The 12,464-nt window shown below is 40.5% G+C and overlaps 1 protein-coding gene across 1 annotated transcript in view; it reads left to right on the top strand.

Moving 5' to 3' along the window:
• Positions 1-12,464, top strand: part of COL11A1 (collagen type XI alpha 1 chain) — a 256,753-nt gene that overhangs the window by 45,376 nt on the left and 198,913 nt on the right. Inside the window, exon 5 of the mRNA XM_063299875.1 lies at positions 12,000-12,128. Within this exon, the coding sequence (XP_063155945.1) occupies positions 12,000-12,128 (129 nt within the window). The remainder of the gene's footprint in view (positions 1-11,999; positions 12,129-12,464) is intronic.

The raw sequence follows: 12,464 nt of genomic DNA, 5'->3' as shown, positions 1-12,464 counted from the left end.
AGTACTAGAGACAAATACAGAGAAAGCTGAGAATGAGCAAAAGCGCGCCAAATACAAACTTAAACCCTTGCTTCAAACGTATCCCGCCTCCCTCGTAACAGCCCCGCCCGGCACAGGTGCTAGCAATCGTCAGAGTTGCTAGCCTGGGAAAGTAACCTTGAGCGCAGTAGATAACAGAAACACATTCCAAAGCAAAGCCAAAATATAAGCGTTCCCATCCTCCCTAGACAAATGAAACACGCATCCAATTAATGACATGCGAAACGTTACGATGCATCAAAGACATTGAAACGGCGCACATGACATAGTTATTGAGAAGATGGAAGTGTGATGCCTTCCCTTCTGCAACGGTGGATTGTTTGGCAGGCAGGCACATGGGAGGATTCTCTTGGGGCAGCAGCCATGTGTAAGTTAGAGTTATTTCCAGCTACCACCGAACCACAGTTGGAAGGGGCCATCTGAGTCCAACCTCTTGCCCTGATTGCATGAATCCCAATTAAAGCATTCCCAGACAATCTAGCCTCCATTGCAGTAAATCCAATGAAGAAGAGCCTCCTCCTCTATCTCTCTGGGTTAACAATTCCACCACTGAACTGCTCTTATAGTGAAGTATACGTTTTGTAGTTCAGTCAGAATCTGCCTTCCTACGACTTGTAATCCATCATTCTGCCTCATGTACCATGGAACAATGAAGAAAAAGTTGTGAGTAAAGAAAGAGATGTATGTTGCTTCAGAAATGGTGGTGAGGAAGAATGAACCGATTTGGAGTTGTGGGGAAGGGAAGAAAGGTAAAGTTTTTCAGAGAGTTGTTAGAGAAAATGGGAGTTATGTATGAGAGAGAAAATGGGGTGTGTTGGAGAGAATGTGGATGCATGAAAGGGAGAGGCATGTATGGACTTGTAATGGTGAGAAAAAATGAGTAGCGCTGGAGAGAATAGGGTGTATGTGAAGCATCTTTATGTGAGTGGGAAGGGACCATGGGTGAAAGAATGGGGCACACATGGGCTTTAGATGTGGAAGGCACAATGAGGTGGGCATGAACTCTGTATAAGGCACGTATGAGGAGGATTGAGTATGTGTCTGTGTGAATGACAGAATGGATGTGTGAGAGAATGGGGCAGGTACAGTGAGACATGTGCAAGAATGGAAAGTAGATTTTAAGAGAGAATGAAATTTGTGTGAGAGAATAGAATGTGCAAGGGTGTTATAAATGTGTACAAAAATGAAGCATGTGTGAGAAAAGAGATTATCTGGAAGAGTGGGTGAGTGTAGACTATGTGTGAAAGAAAATGGGGCTTGCCCTGTGTATGTGTGTGTGCAAGCAGAGCAGTAAGCTAACAGGTGAACACCACCACCAACTACCTCCTCAAATCCAGACGTTTAAAAGTAGCTGCACTATTTTTTTCAGTAAGTATTTGCTCTCCTCTTCTCCACATTCGGAAGTGTTTACTTGTCCTGTATATTTTTCTGTGGATCGAGAGTTGTATTCTCAGTTGTACTACTCAGTTGTTAGATTAGAAGATCTAATATAACCAGCTCATCCTTCACCCCCCAGACTGAACACATGAATGGTTGTGTTTCTTGCTTAATTTACTTTCTTGTCAATAGGGTTTTCTTTTCATGCCTTGGCAGGTCAGATAAGCTGTAATGGCTGACAGTGCAATAATTCATTTTTATAAATATCTATAAATTATGTAATGAAACTGCTGAGGTTGCAATTTGAAAAAAGTAAATCAACTTTCCTTACTCTGGTGCCCTCTATAGATGTTATGACTTCAATTCCTAAATTACCAACCACTGGAGATAGATGTATCTTTCCTTTTATCCCATTTTTATCCCTCCCAAACTTCCCTTTCCCATTTTTTCTTTGAGAAAAGTGGTAGAAGTTTCAAAAAAAACCCAACAGTCCTCCTCCAAGGCACCAGCATCTTCTTTCAAACTGCAAATTAGCCTCACTTGCTTTTTACAAAATGAAACAAAAGTTTGCAAAAAGACTCATGAAATCAATATTTGGAATAATATCTACCTTGATCATCACAGGCAACATAACAAACTGATCGTTTCTTTTCCCTATCTATCTCCAAAGAAATCGCAGAGTTAAGAGTGGAGACAATAGTCCTTCAGGAATTAGCCTTACCAAATGGTTATAGTCTTACCCTAATTTCTGTAGTGAACTAGATCTGGAGAAAATTCAGAGAATGACCATTGAAAGGGGAAATGGGACTTGGAGAAAGCTCAGAAAATGGCTCTGAGTCATTGGGAGGAAAATCAAAGAGTCAAAAGAACCCACTTTATTTTGCATCTCTTTTCTGCTACGTGTTTGCAACACTGGCTTCTGATTTGAACCCAGCTTTGAGGATCTAAGTATCAGGTGCTTAGTGTCAGTGATTTCTATGCACATTCTGGTGGGTAGACCATTTTATTTTTATCACTTACTGCTTTCCTAACATTTGAGAAACCTGGCAGGTGCATACTGTAAAAATCTCTTTTGGTGGTTCCAGTTAGCACCATACTTTGTGTAGTGGAATTTTTTAAAGGTTTCTAGAAGGTGTCAGCCTCCCTAGTTTCATAGAGGAAAATTAAATGAATTCAGCAGCAGTGTATTCCAAAATCTATAATAGTGATATCCAGGCTGTCTAGACCATTGTTATTTTCAGTCCATGGTTTTATTATCAAGCAACGAATTAGGAAGTTCTTGCCCTTCCCAGAAGGTTTTAGGCTTTTTTTTTAAAAAAAAATGGATATTTCTTCTGCTAGAATAGCTTCATCAGGCACCTTGAAGTTCTAATAGTTAGTCAGAACATTGCTATCAAACCTGGTAGTTTTGATTTTTAAGCCAGTGAGTTTTGCCTAAGGTGGAAGGTCAGATTTGGTTGATAAAATATTTGTTATATATCATTATGTCATGTATACTTAGCACTATCAATGGAATGATGTTTTTACAGAGTCTAACCAGCTAGAAGAAAGATTTCTAATGCAAGAAATGTCCAAAACTATTTGAGAAATGTAAAAAAAAATGTGATTATAGACATGGATCTTTAATCACACCATGGCCCTTGAACCTCTTGGTAATCGAACCAGTTGTGATGGTACTTTGCTTTTTTCAGGATCAGCCAATGTCACCTGTGTGTTACTACATGAGATCCTAAATCTGCATGTTGCTTCCAACCCCAGAGAGGGCATTGCTGTTATCTTGAAAATTTGAATCAGGAATAAATGTGACAAAATATCAGACTCTGCATTCATACTGATAACAGTACTTTAATAGTTGAAAGTGCAAATGATCTGCATGTTCTAGTAATGAAAGTCAAGGAGCACAGTGAAACCGTGGGACTAAGATTAAATATAAAGAAAACCAAGGTAATGACAACAGGTACAGCAACCACCCTTAAAACTGATAAGGAAGATACTGAAGTGGTAAATAGCTTCTGACTTTTAGGATCAACTATCAGCAATAAAGGAACCAGCTGTCAAGAAATACGCTACAGACTAGCACTTGGTAGGGTAGCAGTGAAGGCCTTGGAAAAGATATTTAGGTGATGTGAGGTGTCTATATCTACAAAGATCAGAATTGTGCAGGCAATAGTTTTCCCTGTGAAAATTATGTCTTCACATATGCGAAACCTATGGAAATGAAAGCTGGACGTAGAAAAAGCAGGATAAAAATGATGCTTTTGAACTTTGGGATTGGAGAAGACTCCTGAGAACATCATGGATAGCCAAGAAAAGAAACAAATGGATCATAGAAGAACTCAATCCAAATGTCCTGGTCAGACTTAGAGGTGGCCAGACAGATTAAATATCAAAAATACTCTTTATTAAATATTTACAATAAATAAGTCCTTAGAATCAAGGAAGAACAGGTTTCAGTCAAGACCAACTGGGCAGCAACAGGGAAACCAGCAAGATTACAGGAAGGGACTGCAGCAAGGCGGCGGAGCAGGATTCTCTAATGGAGGCTGGGAGGCTGAGAGAAGCTGGAGCACGAGACACTACTGGAATTGAAGTTGAATGACCTCGAACTGGAACACCACTCAAACTAGGCTGGCACTGGAATGCTGGGTGAGGCTGGGTGGAACCCCCTGGAAATGTCTGGGTTCTAGTGACTGGGCTGAGCTGGGCTCAATGACTCAGGCTGGACTAGATACTCAGAACTGGAGACTCTGAACAAGGCTGAAAACTCAAAGCAAGGCTAGGGTTGGCTGGAGGCACTGGACTAGGTGGAATAGTCTGGATGAAGAACTGGGAGCAAGGCTTAGAACTCGGAGCAAGGCTAGACTCAGCTGGAGGCTCTGGACTAGACGGGATACTCGGGACTAGGAACTCAGAGCAAGGCTGAGAGCTTGGAGCAAGGCTGGACTCGGCTGTAGGCTGTGGACTAGGCTGAACACTCTGGACTAGGAACACGGAGCAAGACCAAGAACTCGGAGCAAGGCTAGACTCAGCTGGAGGCTCTGGACTAGACGGGATACTCGGGACTAGGAACTCAGAGCAAGGCTGAGAGCTTGGAGCAAGGCTGGACTCGGCTGTAGGCTGTGGACTAGGCTGAACACTCTGGACTAGGAACACGGAGCAAGACCAAGAACTCGGAGCAAGGCTAGACTCAGCTGGAGGCTCTGGACTAGACGGGATACTCGGGACTAGGAACTCAGAGCAAGGCTGAGAGCTTGGAGCAAGGCTGGACTCGGCTGTAGGCTGTGGACTAGGCTGAACACTCTGGACTAGGAACACGGAGCAAGACCAAGAACTTGGAGCAAGGCTGGACTCAGCTGGAGGTTCTGGATTAGGCAAGAAACTCGAGGCATGGCAGAACTGGACCACAGATTCTAGACAAGGTTGCAAATCTGGTGCACAACAAGATAGTTGTGAAACTCCAAAACAAGGTTGAGTACCCGAAGCGTGGCTAAACTGGGCTGAAGATCCACGGCGAGACTGGAAGTCAGGGGCACCCTGAATCTGTACTGAAGTCCTGGAACTAAGCTGCAAGATAGAAACGTTGCAAGGCTGCACTGAAGGCTCAGGGTGAGGCTGCGGACTTGAGGCACAACAAGGCTGGACTGGAGACTCTGGACATGGCTGGAACCTCAAAATGGGGCAGGAAGCATGCCTGGACTGCTCATAAGGTGATCACAGAGATCTGAGGCTGGACACGAGACTGAGGTTGCTGGGTTCGGTGAGGAGAAGATCCTCTGTGGCAGCAGAAGCAGGATTCAAGTCCTCTTCAGTGGAGAATGCTGGTGCTGATCCCTCTTCAGTAACAGACACTGTCTCTGATGCTGGCAAGGACTCTTCTGCGGAAGCTGCAGGCTTGTAGGATCGGTTGTCTCCAGTAGCTTGCTCTTCGTGCGTCTGCCTTTTATGCCGATCCTTCGTGTGCCTGGACCCTTCTGCAGCCAATCAGGCTGCCTTCTCCTTGTTGGCAGATTGCTAGGAAAGCCTTTGGCCCAGGAGAGATCAGAAAAGTCACACACCAGGCATTTCTATAAAAATAATTTTATTTACAGAAAGGCTTCTGCATCCTTACAGGCTCTCAGTGACTGCTGCTTAACTCAATTCTCTACATGCCTACACAGAAGGGAAAAAGAAACTAAAACAAGTCCAGGCAAGTTCTTTCCCCCAGGTGCAAAAATTAACATTCGAAAAGGGGACAGTTGAATTCAACCTCTTCACCCGGCCAAAATGATTAGTTACCATAGTAACCTTAATCTGTAGTAGAAAACATTAACACTCCTTTGCATGCTTTTCTGCCTGTCATTGGCGCACGCTGATTGGAGAATTCAAATCCTCCTCCGAATATTGGCCAATCAGCGCCTGTGACCCTTCCTGTGCTGCTGACTCATCTCTGGGTTTCACTTCCCCGGTTTCAGCCCGGTAAGTTTCTATTTCCTCCTCTGACTCAGAAAGGGTTTCGTTTTCTGAGTCAGAGGCTGGCTGGATTCTCACACTAAAGTACTCACTCAAGGCACAAATGACTAGGCTCAAATTATCAAATCAATAAATAAATAAAAAATTCCCCCTGACCATAATTACTGAAACTTGGTCCATGGTTCTCTGTCATTTTGAGGTACAATTTGAACTGTAACGTAAGCCATAAAACAGGCTTAACATAAATTTAAAAAGAAGGGGAAGCCCAATGATTCTCTGTGAAAGCTAAAGGGAGAGGAAGAATGTTCTGCCTCACCTACTTAGTCTCATCACATCACTCTGTGGCCCTTTCCCTCCCCAAAAGTGGGTCTCTCTGCTTCAAGAAGGTTGCACATTTCTGGGTTACATGTTCAGCATGGAGAATGCCAGTTACACTCATAATAAACACGATTGTTGGATAAAATTTGGAACCCTTTAAACATATTACATCAGCTGGAAGAAAAAGGATTAGAGTTGAACAATCACCTAATACAATATTATTCCCACAGATAAAATAGCTGTACCACCCAGTTCTTAAGTCTCAGAAAATGGCCCTTGCACAGTTGCACTTGGATGTGAATGCTTGTTAACTGCTTCTCCTTTCTTTGGTCCCACTGGCTGAAAGAAGAGTCTGGAAGTTGTGGATGGTGAAACAGCAGCAGCTTTAAGTACTTTTCTCTGCACAGTGCCAACTGTAACAAGGCAATATGTGCTTCTTACAAATATATGGTCCAGCAAGAACAAGCCTTTGCCAGAATTCCACAGTTGTAAATGCAGTGAAGATCAGAAACAAAAAGCAGGCAACTTAATCTCAATAGGCTTTCTTAAATGTAACTAACTAAACAAAAAATGACAGCAAGGCTGGTCACCCAGGATGCATCCAATAGTTGTTTCAATGCAGATGTTGATGGATATGAACATCTCAAGCACAAGAATAAAGCCCTTAGCAAGCAGTCCACTTAGCAAGTGGAGTCCTTCAGGATCTCTGCTTTCTTCATCTCAGACAAAGATCACGGAGTGAGGCTAGCTAGAATCCAAAGAGATTAGGGCAGATGAAGATGGAGCAACAGCACTGCAAGATGCTCACTTTGTTCTGTTTCTAGGCAAATCCGTCCTTTATTCTTTGGTTCTGAGTTCTTGTGATCCGCGATTCTGCTTTGTTCTGATTAGAAGGCAGGAAAAATTCAAAATAATACAGTGTAACAGCAGGCTATGGGGATTAATTTAGGGAATATTTTTGCTTTTACTTTTCAAAGACAAGATTGTGACTTCTCTACTACTGAATCTCTTATTCTGCACAAAAGCCCTCCAATGGTGGGATTCTTCTTTCCATGGTAGAATTCTGTGAATACCCTTTGAAGAAAAAACTAAAACCGAGAAAAAAGGAATAAGGGAGATTTTGTTCTTTTCAAGTTTTATTTTAAGTTCTCCAGAAAGTATAACTATAGCAGCTTTTCTTTTCAGCTTATCTCTTTCTCACATATTTAATGTAGGGTGTGGAAATTAATGTCATGTTTATTTTAGACCAGTGTTTCTCAACCTTGGCAACTTTAAGATGTGTGGACTTCAACTCCCAGAATTCCCCAGTCACCATGGGGAATTCTGGGAGTTGAAGTCCACACATCTTAAAAGTTGCCAAGGTTGAGGAACATTGCTTTAGACTGAACATCTCCAGGGGCTGTGTTAAAGAATCTGTTTTATGTTCGGCTTGTAGTAGCTATAGCCATTTTAAAAGATGCTATAATATATGTATAAAACAGGAATTGGATCATCAAATTTCACAACGAAAAGGACATGTTAATGAAGACAACATATTAAGTACAATGTACGAAACCAGCCATTGGAGGGACAGGGAAAGGTGACCACTGGAGCAATTTCCAGTGTACTATTAGAATCTACTGTCCCATCTACTGTCCCTAACTTCCCAACCTCACTCACTATTTAGTTCTCATCAGCTGCTGTCACACAATTGATTACAGAACTAGGTTAACATTAAAAGAAAATGTTTTGTGATTTGAATAATAATAATAATAATAATGGCAGAATGGATGCTTAAAATTCCTGGTTTACAAGCCTAATGTGCATATAATACATCTAGGTTTATAAAAAGATTAGAGATGTTATGTGGAATGCTGAGAACAGCTGACACTTAATACTATATCCTAAGAGTAAATACAACATGCATGAGAATGTTGCAATTTCAGCAGTAAGCAGATTTCACAGAACACAGAAAATAACTTACTCATTATATGAAGCCCTGATAGATGTTTTTCCCCCACCTAGTGTTTAGAAAATGGTGACTTCCTCATTTTAATTCAGTAAATCTCTCAACTCACATTTTGGCTGATCCTAATAAAAGTATTGTCCACCTTCATAGATTCGTTTGCTCTCATTGATAACTAGCTATATTAATTCTGGTTAATCAGCTTTAGTGGTCCTAGATATGTTTTAAGTGAATAAGTCTAATTTCTGCAATCTTGCTGATTATTTGTATTTCTAGGAAGCAATTCTGTTTGATTTAGATTTCATTCTTCAGTGATCTATTACTACAGTGGAAAAATACGTGGAATTAACAGAATCCGTTTTGAATGCCTGAGGGAAAATACTCCAAAATGCATGTGTGTGCATGCACAGAAAGTCACAACTCATCATTAACATATATTTCAATTCTCATTAGCATTTTAAAAAATGTAGCAATGTTATATTTAAAGCAGTTCAAACATAATAATAACAATAATAACAACAACAACAACAGCAGCAGCAGCAGCAAAAACAACAACAACAATAATAGAAAAGTTCAGGAAGCTGCTGTTTTCTGACATGAGGAATAAATACTTGAGAGCAGTGTATTTTCTGTTTCTTAACCAAATTAATTGTGAAAGTTACAGTGTAATCTGATTGCATAGCAGGAAGGGAAATTATCATGTGTTTCCCTATGTACAGTAGGGACAGTAGATTCTAATAGTACACTAGAAATTGCTCCAGTGGTCACCTTTCCCTGTCCCTTCAATGGCTGGTTTCATGCATTGCACTTAACTATAATATGTTCTCTTTTGCTTATGGAGATGTGTGAACCCAGCTTAGCATTCTCAGTAAACCCAGATGCCATATCTTATTCAACAAGTGACAGTTAAAATTACGGTTTAGTGCACTGTATTAACCTAACTGTACTGGTAGGGAATGTTCAGATTGCTATCTGACAGTGAACCTGCATCTCTGTATGAACGTGCTTATAGGGGTAAACACTTTACACAATATTTTAAGTGGGAGCAGGATGAAATGTCTTAAATAACGAAGCAAGATATGACTATGCATAAATACGTGTGTGAGAGAATTACTCTGTCACAGTCATCAGTTTTGAACAGTCAAAGCAATGTTTATAAGCAAAGGTAATTAAAGTCAAGGAAACCTAAGTGTGAGTTTAAAGTACTGTCTGTTGCTTCTGGATAATGATTAGATTATAAGATCCAAATGTGGGAGAGGGTAATGGGAATAACTGTGAGTCAATTGCACCATTGTAAGTAAATAAGATTAAAGCATTAGTCTTCTCTATGCTCGATTAACTAGAGGATTAAATGCAGAACAAGTCATAATATTATGGGGGTTGATTCTTTCATGGTTTGTTTTTAGAAGGCAAGTGGAATCTTCATTAGGAACTTGCCTAACACTGGGAGAAACTATTAATCATTTTTATTGCTTTTTGAAAGGGAGCTGAACTCAGGTTGAACAAGAGATAGCAGCTTATACTCTATACCCACTTCAGAATGCTGTATCTATTAAACATGTTTGTTTGATTTTAATACAAAAATATATTGGCACAGCCTACCTGACCTGACCTGACCTCCCATTTTCATTCGGAATGCAACTGTTAGAGTTCTGAGCTATCATAGCTGAAGGCACCAGCTTGGAAAAGCATAGCCTACATTGTCTCAAGCAGGTTTGAGGGTGGTGGTGGTGGTGGTGGTGGTGGTAAAGGCTGCAGACGAAGAAGCAGAAGGAAATATCAAGAAGAGGTTCCCAACTTCTACAGGTAGAAGCACTCCATTTGTGAAGTTCCACCCTTGGCAAGTTTGGATATGGATCTGTACAACATGAGAAATCTCTCTCAAAGCACTGTTAAATCACTTAAAAACAATGGCTTTGCAATAAGTATATCTGGTTGCAAATAATAGCAACAATGCACCCCAGAATTTAACACCGTTAAGTTCATTATAAAGACTAGACGCAATCCATGCTTTAGTTAGACCTGCCTGCAATAATTTGTGTTTTATGAAATGTTGTTTCAGTTTATTATTTAACTTGAATTTATACTCATCCTATGCAGAGGCTAATGCACTTTGCCAAGTTCTCTCATTTGGTGGGTCTAACATGAGCCAGACTTTGTGTGAGTTGTACTGGCAGTTCTTACAATGATCACAGATCCTTGGACAACAAATAGCTGTTGTCTTATTGCAGATAGTACACACTTACTCAAAGATTTATTCTTGTAACTGTAATTCCTGTAGATACAACTTAAAGGAGGAAGAAGTTAGCCCAGTGGTTTATATAAAAATGAAATGTCAGACATTCAGATTTGGCTGAATTCATGTTTTGCACTAAATCATAATGTTGTTTATTGGTTTGGTTTTAGGGTATTATGTGAACCTGACTATACTAATTTCTGATTTAGCATATTTTAAAAACTTAGCCGGTTGTGTTTTTTCTAACAAGCTATGACATCCCATGGTTTAGTGCATTGTGTAACCTTGTACATTCAGATGATGGGGAATGGAATAGTACAGTTTATCTCTAGTGACAGCTTCTATGTTTACAGCTGAAAATCTGTTTAGTACTTGTATGTGTACAGAAATGCCCATGGTGGGCCGTCTCCATGCTGTCAGAAGCTCTGGAAAAGTGAGGTGCCTACTGACCTAAAGAGGGAAAAGGCAGGGATTTGTGACCCTACCTAACTCTCTGTTTGGTCTACGGGTCATGTCACCTGGAACCAGAGTTATGGCGGCTAGGAATTGTAGTTACCTACCCATGTGTGTGTTTGTTTATATGATTTATACAGCTGCCCATCTCATATAAGTGATTGGGGGTGGCTTATAAGAGTAAAACGCAGAAAAACTCACAACATATAATCCCCAGTGCCCAAGGATAAACATTAGCTCTGCTCACAGAAAAACACATCAGTTACGGAACTCATCTATCCATCTGACCCAAATGCCTGGGGAAATAGCTAGGTCTTCAGTGCCTTTCGAAACGCACTATTATTTTATTTCTGGGAAAAAAAAGAAAAGAAAAATAAGACCATGATCCCACAAAATCAAATCATTTTAATACCTATGGGTTTTAATAGGAAGAATTTTTCAAAATGTACTGGAGGAGCTAAAGTTTTCTTTATTTTGATTTGTTTGTGCCCGTTTTTTTTAAACTTGAGTGAATTAACAACCCCCCCCCCCCCAATCCAAAACCTCATTTATTTCAATAAGAGGGTTGTGGCCATGGATTTAAATCAGCATTTGCCAACATGGCAGTTTCCAGATGGATTGAACTACAGCTCCCCAAGTTCCCAGAAGGAGATTATTAACTTTACTGGAGCCATGGAATCAATGATTAAATACACTACTACCTTTCACTAGCCCTAAACACTTAATATATATCATTATTGTTTAAACTCTGAACTTTTTGTTTGCTTATGGAGGCAGCCATCAGCTGTACCTATCTAGTCATCCTTGTTTCAGCCTGTTGACTTATGAATAGCATTGTTTCTATCCATTACATCACAACAAGGTAGTTTCAGCCTCCACTTATGATTCATGCAACCACTTTGTATATAAGGGCTTAAAACATTTGGCTCTTGCCACAAAATGACTTCATCTCACTATCAATCGCCTATTTGTTTGCCACAGAGCTATTAACAAGCTGTGCTGGAGCCATAACAGACGAATATAAATTACTCAGATAAATTAACAGGTGCTGCAGAATAATTAAACCTGTGTTAGATGCATCTCACTTAACCAGGCTTGCTTTGTAAAGAAGAAGGATTCCTTTTCATTACACCCCATGACCTGTAATGGTTGCTAATTTATAATCTTATGTTTCCTCGGCAGGGTGATATCCAGCAGCTGCTGATTGTTGGCGATCCCAGAGCAGCGTATGATTACTGTGAGCACTACAGCCCAGACTGTGATTCTCTTGTGCCCAATGCTCCCCAAGCTCAAGAACCTCAAGTCGATGAAGTAAGTAATGAGTCATTTTTTATTAGGTTTATTACACTTCAGCAGGTATGCTGGATTCATGCTGTTGTGGAAGATTGACTTGGAGCTAAATGCCTTCCGTTCTGTGTGTGAGAGAGTTATGTGTTGCCCCTCTACTCTGCCTTGCACACATGTGTAATTTACACCCAGACCACATCAGGCCTACTTTTCTGAATATATCCAATTTCCCCTTCATTTAAGCAGACTGAAATGTATGATTTTTTTGTGGGATGTTGGAAATAACAAGGGAATAAGGGCATTTGCTTTTCCATGTTCTCTTAGCTGACGCCAGCTCACTAAAGGAGAGGCTCCCAAGTC

Source organism: Candoia aspera, chromosome 3 (assembly GCF_035149785.1).
Source record: "Candoia aspera isolate rCanAsp1 chromosome 3, rCanAsp1.hap2, whole genome shotgun sequence".
Classification (NCBI taxonomy): domain Eukaryota; kingdom Metazoa; phylum Chordata; class Lepidosauria; order Squamata; family Boidae; genus Candoia; species Candoia aspera.
The sequence above is the reverse complement of the archived record's forward strand: the minus strand, read 5'-3'. Positions and strand labels throughout refer to the sequence as shown.